The sequence below is a fragment of the Aedes albopictus genome, chromosome 2 (assembly GCF_035046485.1).
Source record: "Aedes albopictus strain Foshan chromosome 2, AalbF5, whole genome shotgun sequence".
NCBI classification, from domain to species: Eukaryota; Metazoa; Arthropoda; class Insecta; order Diptera; family Culicidae; genus Aedes; species Aedes albopictus.
In genome coordinates this window covers 197,666,555-197,687,144 of record NC_085137.1, presented here as the reverse complement: position 1 = coordinate 197,687,144, position 20,590 = coordinate 197,666,555, and the positions used below count along the sequence as shown (strand labels likewise).

General features: G+C 39.3%; 1 protein-coding gene across 1 annotated transcript in view; it reads right to left on the bottom strand.

Moving 5' to 3' along the window:
• Window positions 1–20,590, bottom strand: part of LOC109429421 (protein drumstick) — an 83,683-nt gene that overhangs the window by 9,136 nt on the left and 53,957 nt on the right. Inside the window, exons 2-3 of the mRNA XM_029877334.2 lie at window positions 14,589–15,153; window positions 8–28 (exon numbers count right to left, since the gene is read on the bottom strand). Of these exons, the coding sequence (XP_029733194.1) occupies window positions 8–28; window positions 14,589–14,815 (248 nt within the window). The 5' untranslated portion in view covers window positions 14,816–15,153. The remainder of the gene's footprint in view (window positions 1–7; window positions 29–14,588; window positions 15,154–20,590) is intronic.

Below are 20,590 nucleotides of genomic sequence, written 5' to 3'. Positions count from 1 at the left end.
TGCTTACCGCCAAATACACTGACTGCATCTGAAATTGAAAAGAAATAGAAAAAAATCATTAGCTATGTCTTAGTTGGTAGAAAAACAGTAATTAGCAATACAAATTATACATGTTGCATGTACAAAAACATTAAAAATATTAGTCTCAAAAACCTGTCCCAAAACAAGCAGTATTCTTACGGTGATTAATTTGATAAATGTGAAATAAACACAATACGATTAAGAGATTGACTGACTGGCTGATGGGAGCATAAACATTTCGAGCTTTGTCGGCATTTTCAGCTGTCTGATTGAGTTATCATCAGTGGAAATTTGCGCGCCCGTGCAATTAAGCACATTTAAAGAGGTCGAGGTTAGGCAGGATTATAAAATCATTGTATGACCAGACGAACATGCAACCATTTAGGTCTAATTTGGCGCTTTATCGATGCAAAGAGTGCCGCCTTACGGAACCGTATTGAGCTTCTGCAAGCCGGTAATCTACCAGTCATTAGCACAAGCCGCCATTTCCTATCTGGAAACTTGAAGAATGACAAGAAAATAAAACCATCCAGTGTTAATCACTGTGCACCTAGACAGCAGCCGATACCTAGTACCCCGAAAGGATCAAATTACCTAACGGGAGAAGGGACCCCGAACGGGGCAAGCGTGAGAAATTTATCGCGCGATAAAAATTAATTCATTATAAACATCAAACTTCCAAACGTTTGACTACTCGGGACATAACTTTCGTCAAATCATCGATCGATCGATCCCACAGATCTCACTTCCACGCACACACTGCTGGCTAGTTTCAGTCATGCGTGAATGCGACACGACTGTGGGTCACCATCCCGAGTAAATAGGAATGAACGAATTTTCACATATTGTATAGTCAATCTTGAAGAAAAGAAATACCTTCATAGGTACTATACAAATGGTCAAACATTCATCCTACGGGAATGAGAAGCGTGCCGACAGGAGTCGAATTATTGTCGCCAATACTCGACTGAGCTAAGACTATTGCAGCGTACTGAGTGGCAAGAGCAGAAGAGAAACGAATGCATTGCAGCCAAAAACTGCAGCACGAAGGGAGCGTAATAGCTGAAGAGCATGAACGCATGGATTGGTACGATATGCGGAGGATTTTTGCCACTTTCAATGGTGAGCAGGCCCAAGACTGCGCTGGTAGTCATGTGCAATGATCGGGAAATTTGCTGACAGAGAAAACAATGCAATGATGGCGACCATATGGAAGAAGCACGTTGGAGATTTGTCGAAGGATTAATCAGGAACAAAGATAACAAAGATGTTAGTGGAACTATCAACATTGGATGAGATTACAAAGGCTGAAGGACAACGAGGCTGCTGGGAGATACGATATCACAGTCGAGCACGTATTAGTCAATTCGGTAGATTCTTATAATGAATGGGAGGGTAAAGAATTGCCCGCCATGTGAATGGATAGGGTAAAGGCTAAGTATCGCGTAATACAGAGGTCATAAGCCTATTCCCAGCAACTGAATTCTGTTGATGCATTATATCCAAAATAGCGCTATCCTCTGATCTGGTACTAGAAAATTAAGTCAATTAGAAAATTAGGAAAAATCTTTTCTACTCGGGATATTCAGCATTCATCCAGCTCCAATCCTCGATTCGGAACCGTCCGAAATAAAATCCCACATCAATAAACAATGTTGTTTCACTCCGCGATCAACATAGTAGAGACAGAGATCGGTTGCGTCTACTAGAGTGCCAAGTCGGTCTCAATTAGATGGATCGATGACTAAACATAGTTTGGGGACTGACCAACAACCACCGAATCCACATCGCGGCCGCGGTCGCCGTCAGGTAGCGTCAAAACGGGATGAGAAAACGACATTCGATCCTGCTTGCTTCATCGAGCTGATGTAGCTAGCGCGATCACACGGCCATAACTTATCAGGCTCGTCGCCGAAATAGACACGTTTTATTACTCTATTTCCCTCATGGTCACTGGTTACTGGTCGGTCATGGATCGTCCAGAGGTCTACCGCGTATTGCCTGCCGGTCGGTGCGGGTCGGAACCATGAAATTTTACCCTGTCAAAGACAACCCAAATGCTAACGCTGGAGCTGGTTTTTATTTTAATGAATGAATAGCGCGGAATGGATCGACGACCACCGCAGTTGAGGTAATTTTGGAGCTTGGTGGATGGAGATTTTATCTCGGAGTCAATGAAAACACCTGACCTGTGGCCGCGGCCAGTGGTTTCCAATCATCTCCCTTATGTCTAGGAAACTACTTCTCACAGCCTAATCCAGCGTCAATGTGACAACGATCACGTTTCCCCACTTGGCTAACGGAATGTTATCTTTATACACAAACGGACATTTCAGATTTGTTGTTGACCAATTGCACCCTTTCCGACCGGCGACGACCGCATCGCGTTTGGCACACATACCTATTAGAGGGTATAATTTGCCGCAGCTTTTCAAACACGACCGATGAACGAACGATAACACAACGCAACGACGTCGGCGCGGTGCGGTGGCCGGTCACCTACCATCATCGTCGTCGTTATCGCTCGCCATCCTGTCTAATTGAGCTGTAATATGCCGACCGATGCGATGATGATGCTTTGGTGGTGCCGGCGCGCGAAGCTACCGCGCTAATTGGAGGGGTCTCATCAACATATCACTTGTCGGACACGAGTTTGCCATCATCATCATCAACATCAACAAAATCGCCATCTACTATAAGCTAACCGCCGCGTATCTACCGCATTGGCTGCTGGTATATACTCTTGTGCTGCCGTTCCCTATTGCGGGATGATGTGATTGATGTCGTCTTGTTAGAGTCGTAGACAAACTAGCAGAAGTTAAACTTGTTTGCCTAAATATTTGCTGAAGTTTTATTTCTAACAGGAATTGGTAAAACAATTCAACATCGAGTTTCATGATTTGCCGGTGCCTTAAGTGATCTTCTTATAACTTCAGCTCACTAACATACAAATGCAAACGGCCGCTGTCAGATCGATTGCTCTTAGATACTCATGATAAAATTCTTTAAACCACATTTTACATTATGCTACGGCCACACATAAACTTGTAAATGGCAATTTCAACGCCATGAAGCGATTTACGCCAAAATTCCGAGCAAATTAACGTCAGCATTTATTTCGGAACTGACAATAACGTGATGGTGACCAATATTCATTTTATACGTTTTGAACCCGGGAGTTCTTCCTCGATCCCAGCCGGGGACTGGCCTATAAGCCTCAAGTAGCTGTTCGTTAGCCAAAGGCTTTTTCAGAAATGAGCACAAGGCCGTCTTCTGTCTTCTGGGTCCATTACTTGATCGATCCATCTCGCTCGCTGTGAACCATGTCGTCTTGTAGGGTAAGAAATCAAACTTTGAACTAGTCAAATTGTAATCTTAATTTGAACCATATCGAAATTCATAAAAAAAAGACGTACTTTTTAGGCAAATATTGTTCCGAAAAAGATGTTAAACAGCTTTCCGTAATATAACCTGATAACATGGACTTTAGAAGCATTGAAAAAAGCGTTTTTGTCATGGAAAACAGGCAATTGAAAAATCACTGTGATTTCACCCATTTCCCCCCAGAGAAAGCACATTTTCGGTGCACTCGTACAGCTCATGCAATGTATCACACGCAATATGTGAACACGTCAAATGAAGGCTTATTTATCGTAGAATCGACCAACCGAATAATATTCCGCATTATTTGTCATAAAATTATCAAATTTATGTAATTCTTACTTGGAGAATGTTATCTTAAGTTGAACCATTTGTAATCTAAATTTGAACTAGTAAACGAGGGCGAGCTTCCAGTGTTGGCCAACAGACTGCGCTAGTGGTTGCTTTGTTTACTCTTGGGGGATGAAAAATTCCAAATTTAGTTTCCAAGTTCCTGAAGAGTTTAAAACATTCTTAGTTGAAATTCCACTGCCTAATGAAAAATAGTTATGGGAATTAGCAGATCCATGTGTTTTTCTATTGTTCAGCACGAAATTGGCTGTTGTGGGAGATGCTCGAGCTGCTGCCGCCAGTAGTTCAAATTAAGATTAAATTTGGTTCAAATTATGATTACGATGGTTCAAATTAAGATTAAAATCATTGTTGACGAATAATCGAATTTTTCAATGAAATTCGGTGCAAATACAAACTTTTTACCACTTAACAGAAAGCTTATACCCGTGGCTTTCATGTACATAAAATTTTGCCGTAGTAAATTATTACCATATGGGAGAAAAAATCACTCAAAATTTGCGCTACTTCGGAAAGCTGCAATTTGGTTCAACTTTTGATTACCTACCCTACAGGTCACTCGGATTGCACTCAGGTTATTATCCGACATCTTAATGACGTGTCCCGCCCATCGTAACCTCCCGATTTTCGAGGTATCGACGATGGTTGGTTCTCTTCACAGATTATGCACTCCGCTGTAGATGTTAAGTAACTCCTTCCGTTAGAAAACTCCAAAGTGAGTTGGTCCTCTGCACGAATTGTCCATGATCCGTGCACACTGCACATTGAGGACTACCAATCTGATCTCGATAGTCCATTGGGCCACTGGGTATTATGTGTGTTGTCCGTTGTCTCGTGTATGTAATGTTCAGTCTGTGCAGCCTCTGGCTGAAGACGGTGTAGTGTCTTTTTTTTAAATGATTAAAACTTGAAATTGCACAAAGGGGTCAAAAAATCTAGCATAGGGTAATTCGCCAATTGTTGAACGGTTAGTATTGGCATTTTTTTTTCCTTTGTTTTTCCGAGCATAATTCCACTTTAGTTGAAAAATATCCAGTGAACGTCTAGATCCACTCATTCCTTATACATCCCATTTAATTTGTAATACCTAAGAGAAAATAGAATATTTGTATGGGAAGTCTGTAACCCAAATGTTGAACGCTTCCATAAGCTAGCTCATCCTAATGTTGGACGTTTCTCGCCAATTGTTGAACGGTTCAAGCTTTGTTCGTAATTGATGACGTATAACCCGACATAAACCTATCATTGACCTGTTTTTATTTTCGCCACCAAACCCAACATTGACCCAATAGTTATCCAATGTGGGTCCAACAGTGGTCCAACATTTGATAAAATTTGACCCGACTTTGACCCGACATCCGATAATTTTTCACTCTGGCGGATTTTTTTCCGGGTTTTCCGTGTTTTGTGCCCAGTTAGTCATTTTAGTGATAATTCATTCAAATGGAAGAGCGTCCATAAATTACGTCATGCAAAAATTGTTCATTTTAAACCCTCCTCCCCCTAGGTCACAGTTTTTGTATGAGACCTCTGAAATATTTGTATGGGTGCTGAACCCCCTCCCCTCTCTTCTCAAAGCGTGACGTAATTTATGGATGTTGCCAAGGAATCGCTTTCCATTTGAAGAGAGCTGTAGTGGCCTGAAATCGTTTTAAACCAAATGCAAAAAAATGGCTGAAAAGGTTTGACTAGAAGCGAAAACGACTGAAGAAAAGAACGCCTTTGAAAACTCCTGAAACACTCCTGGAAACCCATTGAACTCACTCAACCCCCTAGAACACCCCTGGAGCTACCCTGAAATGCTTTGAAAACCCGTGGATCGCTCCTGAAAAAGGTGCAGTGAAAAAAAAAACTGGCAGGCATGCTCACATCGTAGGTTATGTCAGTGTTCAACAATTGGACCTTGGATGCATAATGATAGTGTGATAAGAAAAATATTTTTTTCAAACTAAATTACAATGAAAATATGATTTTAAACAATGTTAAACTGTTAAGGACATTCTTCCAGTTCTTGTAATTATAGTGTGACTTTGATATTTGCGGTCGATTTGCCAGCAAAGCTTATTTCGTAACAGCAATCTCTTAAAATTATTCTTAAGAAATGTGCAGTTCTCGTGTCATCAGCGGTACAAAATTTGCAATCGATATTTTTGACGTAAAATATGTATAATTTTGTAACTTTATTGGAGCAATCTCATGACACACAAGTATACGCATCTACATCATACGTTTACGTTGATGGAAAATTACTTAAGTTAAATTTCAAAAACTGTTTAACATTTGGGTAGTGTTCAACAATTGGCGAATTACAGTAATAGAAAAGAAAAAAATCTCAGAAATAAAATATTCAATTTCTAAACACAATGAAAATTACTGTATCAATAAGAACAGATATTTCTTGATTGGTAAGAGTAATTTTCACTGGAATATTTGATCAAGAACCATCATTAGGGTTCATTCAAATATTACGTAACGCTAAGGGGGGAGGGAGGGGGTCTAGCGCTGTGTTACGCTTCATACAAAATTTCGAAAACTTCCATACAAAAGTTGTTACGTGGGGGAGGGAGGGGGTATAAAATTGTCAAATTTGACGTTACGTAATATTTGAGTGAACCCTTACGGGCCTTCTCAATGCAAACATTTGTGTTTCAAATTTCTCAACATCACAGGTATCAACGAACGTTTAGCATACGAATGTCTTAATTACTGTTTACTGCATTCGTTTTAATGGTATGACAAGCTTTTCCATCTGAAGGATCGAATGAGCTGAAAAATAAACTAGTTTAAATTGAATGTGTTCAGAAAAGCTAGGAAACTGTAGAGTAGTTCTTACGTTCCGTAGAAAACCTTAAAAAATAAGAAACTTTATGTCAGAAAAAATATTGTGCAAACGCCCTTATTGATTTTTTTTTCAGGTTTTATTGAAAGCATTTCTCAGACAACTTGTTGAGAAGCGAATATGATAAAAAGTTAGATATTTTTTGGTATTTAGTGATCAGTAATGTTAAAAACATTAAAAAACACTTCTGTGCAAATTCAAATTTGGAGAATGAAGTTAATTGTTAGATAGCTCAACCGTTCTTCAAAATATCATGACAATTGAAAGGAAATACAAAAATGTGAAGCACAAATTGCTGTATTCTGAAAGAAGTTTGTAGAAATCATCAGAACAGTTCATTTTATTTAATAAACAAAGTGTATTTATAATTTCTGAAACAGTCTATACGATGACTTTTAATACAGGTGTTTTCAGCCTTTTGACACGCGGAGCACTTCACATGAATAGTTTGTTTTGTGGAGCACCCATAATAGCAATACCAAGAGCACCAAAGCATACTTAATGACATACTTAGTTTTATTTATTTATCTTATACCATACCATACTTCCCTTTCTGACTTTTATCAATATTTCTCGCTTTGTCGATGATCACGATGAGCGGATGTGCTGATTTTCTGGCGATATTTTCTACAGATCCCTTAGCAATGACAGCATTTTTGGCGGATGCATGCAAACTGCCTATTCGCCAGATTTTACCTCAAAACTTTCTAACAAAACTTCTTCCAAGATTTCGTATAACTTCCTCACCGAGAATTGTAATATATTCCAGAAAGTTTGGTAGATACCTTATTCTTTCTTGGCGTGTACTCGGCTGATTGGATTCCAAAATTTGAAGCAAATTCTATAAAAAGGCCATTGTAGTGCTTCGGCAAATTACTGACAGATTATTTTTAACGCTGTCATGGTAAAATCAGAGCTAGTTAGTCAAGGTTCCCCGGTTTCACCGCCCCTTCCTATGGATCGATTCCTAAAGGAATCTCTTAAAGACCTGCTTGAGCAATTCCTGGAGGAACCGCTGGAACAACTTCTGGAAGAATCCATAAAGCTATGTTCACTTAGAATCCGCAATCATGTCACATTTTCTAGTGGCGCTCTCAATGAACATAATCATCATTCTTTTGCAGCACTCTGATCATACACTAATCCTCTGAAAATTTCATCGATTTTCTTGCAACGAGTGAAAAGTTATTTCAAATTGAAGACAAGAGGAGAAAAAAAAAACACGTTGAAAATTTAGCGTGGTCAGGTACAACAGTCGCGAAAAATGTTAATATCGTCAAATCCATTATGTGTTATGTGCACAGATGTTGTTAACCATGGCATAAGGAAGTGTCCTCGGAAGAAAAAAGCTTGGGTTCATTGATAAATCTGCTTTGAATTTGAAGATTTGGCAAGAAGTTCGAACTCTGGGCATGGTTTTTTCGCAACGAGATGATGAGAACCAATTCATACAAGGATGACAGCCTCAAGAATCGCGTGCTGCTTTTCAAAAACGCACACAAGGGATATGTAGAGGTTTTACCTATTTTGATGAGCTGCCATGACAGCCGGAGACGTTCAGTGGTATCGTCACAGATGGGTAGTGTTTATCAACGAAAAAAACACTCAAATTTCGCATTTTCTCAATTCACTGAATTGCCCCTCATTTCGCAATAAAAAAAAGTTTGGCAATTTTTCTTCGGAATCCTAGTCAGACTAGTCAAGGCACTCAGGACACTGCATAGATGACCTGATTGTTGAACAAACGTGCGTAAGGGGTTGTTGCTAAAATTTACCACCGTTGTGCAGATTTTTAGAGATGTCAACACTGAAAAAGTGAGAAAATGTGTGAAAAATAAATAATTTCAATGATATTTTTCCATGGAAGTACAATAAATAACTTTTGTTTTGAAGGCTTCACCTTTTATGTTTGTCATTCCATCCCTAAGATATACGTGATTTTGTCATTCCGAATTCTAAATGAACATAGCTTTATCAGATCAGTCGGGATATCCTAGGTTATCCAAACTATTCTTGAGTTTAGATCCTAAAGTCTGCGGGTGTAACGGTAACTGATTTCATTATACAAAGCTGCGATTTGTAATCATGTCCAGTAAGTCTTCTGAAAATTCAATAGACAGTATCAGGTCATTCGGGATATCCTAGGTCATCCAAACTGTTCTTGAGTTTAGATCCATAAGCCTACGGGTGTAACAGTAACTTCTTTCATTATGCAAAGCAACGATTTGTATTCCATCATGTCCAGTAAGTCTTCTGAAAATTCAATAGACAGTATCAGATCATTCGGGATATCCTAGATCATCCGAACTGTTCTTGAGTTTAGATCCTAAAGTCTATGGGTATAACGGTAACTGATTTCATTATACAAAGCTGCGATTTGTAATCTATCATGTCCAGCAAGTCTTCTGAAGGACATTATATGACGAAGCCATACCTCAAATTTTCAAGAGCACGAGCTGAATGAACCAAACGACGGATTGCGCTGAAAAGTTGATCGATTGGTCACACCCCGGTGGTGAACAATCGATCAACTTTTCAGCGCGATCCGTTGTTTGGTTCATTCAGCTCGTGCTCTTGAAAATTTGAGGTGTGGCTTCGTCATATATTCACCTGAAAGGTAAATAGACAATATCAGGTCAGTCGGGATACCCTAGGTCATCCAAACTGCATTTGAGTTTAGATTCTAAAGTCTGCGGGTGTAACGGTAACTGATTTCATTATACAAAGCTTCGATTTGTAATCTATCATACCCAGTATGTCTTCTGGAAGGTAAATAGACAGTATCAGATCAGTCGGGATATCCTAGGTCATCCAAACTGTTTTTGAGTTTAGATCCTAAAGTTTACGAGTGTAACGGTAAGTTCTTTCATTAAAAGCTACGATTTGTAATCTATCATGTCCAACAAGTCAAAATTACAGTTGTTGTTTTTTATCAACTATGCATCATAACAGTAAAAAGCCCGTAATATCCCAAAAATATATAACATCGCGTATTGTTCCTCTAACTGCTTCGGTAAGTACAGTGAATTATGTAACACCTTAACGTAGTGGCAAAAGCTATTATCACAAGTGTAGACCTGAAACTATGGTCTCCGGAGTAGTGATGTTGATCAGGAATATCTCAAAACTATCATTACAGATTACAGTCTAAAGTACATTGTGAGACTAACTACTGTCACTATCAAGAGCTAAACTTCAGGATAGTTTGGATGACCCTCAATGTCCCAAAGGTTCATAAAAATATATAGTAGACTTTAGGTTGGTCCAGTCACCGCTATTGATTATGAAACGTTACTCAGTATGTCAGATATAGCTGATGTTACAAGTGTAGACCTGAAGTTCTGAACTCATGGATAGTTTGGAACATTCCCATAGTGTCTCCAAATGACATTTGAGATTTCAAGAGCGTCACGGATCTCAGTAGATCCTATGCTATTATTTATGGTGAAAACACAAAGTTTTCTTGTAGATTTGAAGGACTACAGAACAGTTTGGTCGACCGTGAATGTCCCAAAGGGTTATAATAAAAAAGTAGATTTCAGATTGCTCCAGTAACTGCGATTGATTATGTAGCGTTTCTCAGTTTAACAGATATGGATACTGTTACGAGTGTAGACCTGAAGTCCTGAACTCCAAGGTAGTTTGACTGACCTGGAATATCCCTATAGCGTCTATAAATGACATTGTAAATGACAAGAGCTTCACGGATCCCAGTATCTTATGCAATGCTATTAGTTGTGCCGGAAATACATAAAATTATTCTTGTAGATTTGAAGGACTTCACTAAAGAACAGTTTGGAACACCTAGAACATCTTAGAATAAAAAATACCTTTTGATATTCTTGATGAAAGTTAAATGGATACATATAAACGAAACTCACACCCAAGTTTAGCTTTTAGAACAACTGGTATGTCAGTTATTTCGTTTTTCCAAATTGCATGGTGTTCAGGACGTTCTAGGTTATCAATGAAGTCCCAAATACAAATATCCCAATTTTTCCCTAATAGAGGACTCAATTTGCAACAACTTTGCCGAAGACAGTATGTATTCTGTTTTATCGAATGGGTGAATTTATACATCCGTTTCTATGTTGGGGTCATATATGACCCCTCCGGCTCCAAAGAGTTAAATGAATCCTGGAAAAAAAAATCCCTGGATTTACAAAGAAAACCTTGGAGAAAGTTTCAGAATCCTTGGAAGGTCGTTGGAGAGAATGCTTAAACGAATTTCCAATTGATTAAAATCTAGAAAAAAAATGAATCTCGCAGATTTTTTTAAAACAATATCTGGAGGTGTTTCTGCAGAAACTCATGCACAACTTTCTTACAAAACTCTTTGTGAAACTTTTGGAGGAATCTCTAGTAAAATTTCTGAAGGAATTGGAAGTTACTATGGGAGTTTCTGGTAAAATCCGTGGAAGAATTTCCAAAGTAACCCCAGTACAAACTAAGGAAGGAACATTTGAAAAATTACCTGAAAAATTCTGGAATAGCTTCTGAAGGAATCTCTGAAAGCTTTACTGACGAAATTTCTGGAGAAATTTCTGAATAAATGTCAAAAAAATCTGAAGGAATCTCTGAACGAATTTTGAAAGAATTCCTTGGAATTCCTGCTCCAATTCATGGATATTTTTGAAAAAAAAATGAAAGAATTTCAGAAGGGTATCATGCAAGATGCTTTGAAATAATTATTTGTGGAATTTGTAGAATAGGAGGAATTTCTAAACAAATCCCTGAAGAAAATTTCCAAATGAATCCTAATCCAAATGTTCCAGCGATGGCTATGAATATGTGAATATACATGAGTTGTATATGTAGAGAGGAGGGAGAAGGTATACAGGGTGTTATATAGGTTCCTGAGCGCAAACTTTTTAAAGGGTGATAGAGGACCATAAATTGTGAAAAAAATTGTTCTATGCATATGGTCAAATCTCAACCGTTACGCAGTTATTGAACTTCAAATGTTTTTGACTCTTATTGCCTTAACTGGCAATAACTTGAAAATGGTCAAAGTTATCGAAGTTTCTTAACCTTATTCGAAAGATTATTGAATTTTCTATCAAATGGCATCTTTCAAACAATAGGAGGAGCGCAGTAGGCGTAGCCGCGATCAGACGTGTTTTGTTTTGCTCGTCGCGTTTTTTTCGCGTTCGCCAATTTTTTGTGATTCTGCTGACGGTTTGGCCGGTGCTACGCCATCCGGATAGCTTCCGCGTGTGAAAGAGTGCTTGTCATTTGTGAATTTTAATAGTGAGGAATGGATTGATTGACTTTGAAAAAATATAATAATTTTCAAATGAAACGTGCGACAGCGGGTGGGGCTTAAAAATTGTGTATGTTTGAATGCCGCTGCTAAAGAATTTCGGATTTAGAAAAGCTGCTGAAATTCGTTTCGAGAGTGTGGGAATGTGCCGTCTATTTAGCGTTTTCACTAGAACGGACAATGGCGCTACGCCTTCCAGTAGTTTTTTCATGGTAAAATTGTTGTAAAGGCTGCAGTTTCTGTCGTGTTTTTTTTTTTACATATGTGGCTATGAAAGTACCGCCATGCCATCAGTGATTCGCGAGGGATAACAGAATCATCCCGTGTGGCTTAACATTCATGTTTTGTGGGAGCTAAAGTGACGTGTGTTCAAATGATGACTGACTGCAAGCACAACGGTGGCGAGACGAGGAGAAAGCCTGACTCACAACAAAGATGTTCCCATGGTGATGGCAGCGCTACCTTGGATAGGATGGATTCCGGTGAGAATGTTCTGATTACTTTTACTATAATAAAATGAACTAAATACGCGCCAGTTTCAAAGATTTCCTTTGAATCAGGAAGTGTGTTTGCATTATCATTGTCCAAATGACAACGGTAATGTACACATGCGGGGCTTATTGTAAGTGAAAGTGACTTCTGAATGGGCGTGTCTCTCCAGCCATTCTGAAATGGGTCTCTGAATCTGCAATAGAGCTATCACCTTCTAACTCCCGGACTAAAGCTTTTTGCAATAGTATCAAAATGATATTGCAGAAATCTTTCTTCCATAATACCACTGCCGGACAGTGGGGGTTAGTTGGATTACACACACACACACACACAAATGGCATCTTTCAAACAATTGGTTAAGTTAAACAACTAAGTTTTCTAGAGCAAAATAGCTAAAAATAGTGTATTTTTATTGGTTTTTGTCAATTATCTTTGAAACATGCGTAATAAATTAAAATTCTTTCTTAGGCAAAGTTGTGGCCTCTATTACATTCTACATTTTGTTCTTTGACACCAAACTTCTAGCTCTTATCGTTTTCATGCAATTTTGATTTAAATGTGCGGCACAATGCGCAAAAAAGTGCTTTCCATGACAGTTGCAAATTTATGATCTGAAATGCGATGTTAAAATTGAAATTTCAACAAAACAATAAGAGATAGAAGTTTGATGTCAAAGAACGAATTGTGAAGTGAAACAGAGGCCACAACTTTGCCTAAGAAATAATTTTAAATTAATACGCATTTTTCAAAGATAATTGACAAAAATAAATTAAAACACACTACTTTTGAGCTATTTGCTCTAGAAAACTTAGTTATTCAACTAAACCAGTCGATTGAAAGATGCCATTTGACAGAAAATTCAATAATCTTTCGAATAAGGGTCTAAAAACTGCGATTAGTTTGACCATTTTCAAGTTATAGCCAGTTAAGACAATAAGAGTAAAAAACATGGGAAGTTCAATAACTACTACATAACGGTTAAGATTTTACCATATGCGTAGAACATTTTTTTATCCATTTATGGTCCTCTAACACCCTTTGAAAAGTTTACATAGTAGGAGGAAAGGGACTGGCCAGGGATTGAATCCAGGACATTCTGCATATGAATCAGAAACGGTAGCCACTAGACCACCAAGCCCATCATTGTATGAGGACGCAATTTTTGTTTATAAAAATACTCCTCCTCTCCTTGGCGTAACGTCCTCACTGGGACAAAGCCTGCTTCTCAGCTTAGTGTTCAATGAGCACTTCCACAGTTTTTAACTGAGAGCTTCCTCTGCCAATGACCATTTTGCATGTGTATATCGTGTGGCAGGCACAAAGATACTCTATGCCCATGGAAGTCAAGGAAATTTCCTTTACGAAAAGATCCTGGACCGACCGGGAATCGAACCCGTCACCCTCAGCATAGTCATGCTGAATACCCGTGCGTTTACCGCCTCGGCTATATGGGCCCATTACTCCAAATACTCCATTCTATTTAAATTGATGATTTTTGGACCCAAAAGTGCAAACAGTGTACTTGAAATTGCGATATCTCTACTAGTTTTTGATTTATTGTCGAAAAACCATCAAAAAATGAACAAAATGGTCATTTTTTGAGATCCCAGTGCTCAGTTATCGTGCAAAATAGTCTTGTACCGACTTTTCGAACCCTCTAAGCAGAATACCCTCTTCGAATGAGTGAACCAGTTTCGTACCTTTTAATTCCACCCTATTTTGCTTATGCTTTGACAAATATGCGTATTTTGACTACCACCTGTAATCTTCCTCAGTGTCAGTTCCTCACTGAGTTATGGATAACTGACACTGAAGAAGATTACAAGTAGTAGTCGAAATACGCGTAATCTGTCAAAGGATAAGCAAAATAGGGCGGAATTAAAAGGTACGAAACTGATTACACTCATTCGAAGTGCAAAATAGGGTGGGTTTCCTTGGGAAACAATCATTTTTCAATATTAAACTTTAACATTACTTTTAAAAATTCATTTTTTTTAATAGGGACTCCCTTATGGTTAATATTACCTACATTTACTGTTTCTGCTATACATATTTAAAGCAAAAAGTAAAGAAACTGTTAGTGTTAACGTTCTAACACTCAAATTTTAAACTTTTTGTTTTATATAATAAGATAAAAACTGAAAAAAACTGGTGTATAAATATTTACGCTCTGTTTGCTATAACTCTTCATCAATATAACTACAATAGATTCAACTATGATTACTTTAATCATAAACTTACCTTTGCGAGCGGATATTTTCCTGCCGTTTGTAGTACTTGCCGCACACCTCGCACGAGAACGTCACCTCCGGGCTCTTGTGGGTACGCTCGTGGATCATCAGGTTGTACGGCTTGGTGAACCGGCGCTGGCAGTACTTGCACACGAACTCGCACTTTGGCCGCATCTTCGGGCGGAAGTCGCCCCTACCGTGGTTGTCGTTGTCGATTCGCAGCGTCGCGAGATACATTTTCGGTGCCGGGTGGTGGTGGATGACGACGTGACGTGAGTTTTTTTTTTTGGTGTTTATCGAGTTTATCGATTAAATTCTTGGCTTTTGAGAGTTTGGTTTTTTATTGTGATGGAAGAAGTGATGTTGTTTTTGTTTTGTTTTGTATCTTTTTGGAAGAATTATTGGGTGTGATGTGTTTACTGTTGGCAATTGATTTTTTTTCTGAGTGGGCGAAATGAGTGTTGGCTATGGTTTATAGTCTGCTTACTTCGGATTAGTCACCACTCACTCCAATCCAATCGGAGGATCCTATACAATCCACGGCTGGGAACTGATTCTGAATCGACGAAATGCTCCTGCAACGAAAGAAACAAAACCGAGACGGGAAAGAATGAGAAACGAGCAATCAGCGATCGTGTTGTTGTTTTATCTAAATTGCTGAAATTACTTCGCGCGACTTTGCGCTGACTTGGGAGCGCTCCGGCTGATGATGGGCGAGTGAATTATAAAGTATAAATATTTATTCGAAATCACAGTGCCTGGAAGAGGCGTCTGGGCTGCGGCGTGTGATGCGTGAACTTGGCCCACCGGCCGAGAAACAGACTGCGCTGAAACTGGGAAGTGTCTGCGAGTTCCCACACGCAGTTGTCGCCGTCGTCGTCGTAGTCTGATGGTTCGCAAATTGTCGTTGAAGATCGGGGATTCGGATGCGTCATTCCGGCCAACCGCACATTCGCTGAGACTGAGAGGAGTTGAATCGAGGGATCGAGGTACAAATCGGGGCTAAAGCGAGCACAGGGTGAGGGTCATAATCGACATTGTCCATAGCGCTCTTTTATGAGAGATCATCTGGGTGAACGGCGTGATCACATATGCGATGACGACGCACGGCTGGTGTATGATCCATCAACATCGGAGGCTGAATCATGGGAAAGTTGTATCCGTCGAAAATCGAAATGCCTGTGAGGTGATACATTTGATCTAGGCCTAGGGTAAACACATTTTTCACTTTCCCTTGATTCTCAGCATTCAAAGAAACTACCACACAATCAGATACGCACGGTATCTAGCCATGTTCAAAAATTCAAGTCAATCTGTTTGAAATTTATTGTGTTATAGCAGCAAGTGTTCAAAATAGGTGCTCCTGTCCAAATGATCCCAGACCCTACATTACTTGTGTGTTTGAATGAAAGTCATGCTTGCATAGCCTCATGCAAGTACGTACTGTCAAGCGGTTAATTCAATGTTTGTAAGAATTTACAAGAGCTCCTTTGAGATTGTCGGATCTACAAGCGTAATTGGTCTGAAACGACTTGAATCCCTTCTGAAAGCGTCTGAAAAATTCATGAAACGCTTAAAATCCTCCTGAAACTCGTCTGAGAGCAGTGATCCGAAATGTATTTTCAAACACTGTAGGCCCCCTTAAACTACCTCAAAACCTCCTGTAACGCACCGGAAACCCCTGTTACACCTCTGAAATCCGACGAAAACCTTCTGAAACTTCCTGAATTGGCTCCAAAACTCCATAAACCGTCTCGGACTCCCTGTAATGTGCATGAGAACCTCTGAAACTGCTGGAAAGCTCCTGTAGCGCTTGCGAAATCTGCTGAAAATCCTCTGAATCTTCATGAAATGCTTTCGAAAACCCCCTGAGTCCCCCTCAAATCCCCTGTAATGCACCTGAAACCTTCCGGAGATCTCGAAAATGGTCTGAAACCCGAAAACATCTCTGTAACGCCTCCGAAACTAGGAAAAATCCTTCGAATACAACCGAAAACCCCCTGAAACCGCTCGGACTTCATGCAACGCACCTGAGACCAGGCCCGTGTGCAGAAGGGCGGTTTCGGGTTGACCCCCTCCCCTCTGCACACGGCCTTGCCTGAGACCCTTTGAAACCCACCTCATTGCTCCTGTAACACCTCTGAAACCCGCTGAAAACTATATGTAACCTCCTAAAACACCTCCAAAAATCCTCTGGAACTCCCTCGAACCCCATGTAACGCCCATGATACCCCCCGAAACCTCCAAAAACGATCCTGTAACGCCTCTGAAACCCATTGAAATCCTCTGAAATTTCCAAAAATGTCACCGAAAACCTTCTTAACCCCCTCAAGTCCGATGTAACGCACCCTCAGAAACCCCCGAAAACACCCCTGTTTCGTCCCGGGAAAGCTCTGGAAACTCCCTGGAAATTACTGAAATGTATCCAAAAACCCTCTGAAAGTCTCTTGGACGCTCTGAAACGCACATGATATCCTCCGAAACCCTCGAAAACGTTTCTGTAATGCCCCCAAACCAATTTAATTTCCTATGAAACATTCTGAAATGTCTTCTGAAACCCCCAATAAAGCACTTGAGATCCTCCACCACTTGAAACGCCTCTGTAGATCCCTGGTAAGGCCTCTGAACAACTCTGAAAGTCTTCCTTCTTCACTTGAAAGCCGTCTGAAACCCCGCATGATACCCTATTAATTCGTAAACACCCGGGACGATCCACTTTTGGTGAAAATTGGATTCTACATGTTTTTGCTTAAATTTCATTGTTTTGCTAATCATCAATAGTTTTAACTGATTCTTGACATGAGATGTATTACTATCATAGTCTGTTGAAGTTTCGATCTCAGAGCTATTCCAAGGCCTCCAAAGTACACCGAAGTTTGTGTCATAAATCGAACATTCTAAACCAAACTTGATACACTATGAAACATCACAGTACATAGTCCACGGTACTCAGAAAGCCTCAAAGCACTCCTAGAAAATTTATGGTACATGAGTTGGGTGATCTAGGTCATCCAAACTATTCTGGAATTCATGTTCTTAAGATCTACAACATCTACATCATTTATGTTCATTCTGTTCAAGAAATTTAGTCACGTTGATATCCATTAGACCTCGGAATGTTACGAGCAACTCAATATTGTTGTAATTGGACATTCCGTGAAATACAAATGGCCTCCAAAACACTTTGAAGTTTGGGTTACGATATCTACATCCCGTATCATGCTAAAATTGTAAAAAATATTCGTGCATATTACTGCTGATGAAGCCTCAGTGCACAACTATAATGCTTTTTTACATTCATGGGATATTTCAGGCTTTCCAAACTATTCTGGAATTAGGATCTTCAAGGTCTACAAGCTCTACTCTTGTTTCTATTCACTTCATTGGCATAATTATTTCACGATTGTGTCTGTTGCTCCTCATAATATTACGAGTATCTCTATGTTTTGCAATTTGGGTCTGCACTGGCAGAGACCCAATGTATTTTGAAGTATGGATCGAAATATCTGTTAATCTAAGGATATTTTATTGCTGCGAATACTCGCGGAATAAAATCTACGATACTTATAGAGCCTCAGAGTGCAATTCTGAAAACTTAGCAACATTCACTTGGTGATCTAGGTCATCCAAACTATTCTGGAATTAAGACCTTCAAGCTCCACAAGCTCTACTCTTGAATCTCTTTACTTTATCGGTGTAGCTCCTCCAAAAAAACCTTCAGGAATTTCTCCAAGACTTTTCCAAGTATTCTTCAAAGAATCTTTCAAAGTATTCCTCTAAGAATACCTGTCAATAATTCCTGGGAGAATTCATCCAGGAATTTTTCAATAAATCCAGGAGTTCCTCCAAGAATTCTTCTAGAAATTGCTACAAGAATCCCTCCAGAAAATTCTCCAAGTATTCCTTCAAGACTTCCACCAGAAATTTCTTCAAGAATATCTCCAGAAATTACTCTTAAAATTCTGCCAAGAATTTCTCAAAGAATCCCTCTTGGTATTTCTCCAAAAATTTCTCCGTTTCTCCAGGAATTCCTCTAAGAATTCCTCTACGATTTTTTCCAAGAAGCTCTCAAGGATTTCTCAAGAAATTGTTCAAAAAACTTTTCCAGAAGCCTGTAGGAGCTCGTCCAGAAGTTTTTCCAAAAAAAACTCCAGAGATTCATCCGAGATTACTTTCAGGCATTTCTCCAGAAATTCTTCCAAGAATTCGTAAAGAAATTGTTCAAGGAATTCCAACAGAAATTACTTCAGGTAATCCTCCAAGAACTTCTTCAGGCATTCCTCGAAGAATTCTTTCAGGAATTCCTCCAGGGGTTTTTAAGGACATTTTTAAGACGTCTTCCAGAAACTCTTCCATGAATACCCCCAGGGTCCTTCAGGAAACCTTTAGTAATTCCTGAAGAAAAAACTCTCGGGATTACTCTAAGAATTCCTTCGAGAGTTCCTTTTATTGTTAAAGAGTTACGCCAAAAATTCCTCACGATTTTTTTTCCAGGAATTCCTTCAGGAATTACTTCAGGAACTCTTTCAGGAATTCCTTAATAAACTCTTCTTGGAATTCCACCATGAAGTCCTCGACGAATTCCTCAAGGATTTTTTCCCAGACATCTGACTAGAATTTTTTAAAGAATCCCTTCAGGAATTCCTCCAAAAAATCCCACACTACCTTTCCCAAGACCTTCTCCAGGGGTCCCTCTAAGGCTTCTGCCAAGAATCCCTTCAGCAATTTCGCCAGGAATAACTCCAAGATTTTTTCATGAAATTCCTTCAAGAACTCATCCAAAAAACCTTCCAGAAATTCCTTAATGAATACCTTCACGATTCTTCAGGAAACCTCTGGAATTTCCTCAAGAAAATAATCCTGGGACATCCCCAGGGATTCCTCCGATAATTTCTTCAGGTAATTTTCCAGGAACTGCTCCGAGACTTCTTCCCAGAATTCCTCCAAGTATTCCTCCAGGAAATACTCCAAGACTTCTGTTAAGAATTCCTCTATGAATCGCATCAAGATTTTTTTTCAAAATTTCTCCAAAAATTCCTCCAGGAATTATTTCAAAAATTTCTTCAGTTTCCAGTTATTCCTCCAAAATTTCTGCTTAGAATTTCTCTAAGAATTAGTTCAGGAATTCCTCCTGGATATAATCCAGAATATATTCCAGAACTGATTTTCGTCCAGCGAGTGCTCCAGTAATTCCTTCAGGAATTCCTCCAGACATTACCCTACGTATGCTTCTTCTTCTTTTTCTTCTCCTTCTTTTTCTTCTCCTTCTTTTTCTTCTCCTTCTTCTTCTTCTTCTCCTTTTTCATCTTCTTCTTTTTCTTCTTCTGTACGGCTCTACGTTCCCTCTGGAACTTGACCTGCCTCTCTCCAACTTGGTGTTCTATGAACATTTCCAGAGTTTTTAATTGGAGGGCTTTATTTGCCTGCCGTGGCATGAATTTGTATATTGTGAGGCAAGTACAATGAAACATTATGCCCAGGGAGTCGAGAAAATTTTCCCGACCGGAACGGGAATTAAACCCGCCGTCTCCGGATTGGCGATCCGTAGTCTTAACCACTAGACTAACTGGAGACCCCTAAAACTACTCTACGTATTCCTCATGAAATCACTACAGGATTTCCTCTAGGAATTGTTTCGGAAAATATTCCAGGAACTCCTACAAAAAATATTCCTGGAATTCCTCCAGGAAATACTCCAAAAACTCCTTCAGGAATTGCTCCAGCAATATCTCCTGGAATTCATCCAGAATTTCCTCCTAGAATTATTCCACGAAATACTCCAGGAATTACTCCAGAAAATAAAAATTAGAAAACTATCTTCGAAAATTCCTCCATAATTAGGAATTTTTGGAAAAAAACTTTAGAAGAAATTCTAGAGAAAATATCTATAAACAATCCAGAAGGAGTTCCTGAAAAAATCATAGGGGTAATATCAGAGGGAATACCAAAAGAAATTACCGGACGAATTCCAGACGAATCTCCAAGAACAATCCACATAGAATCTCCTTGAGG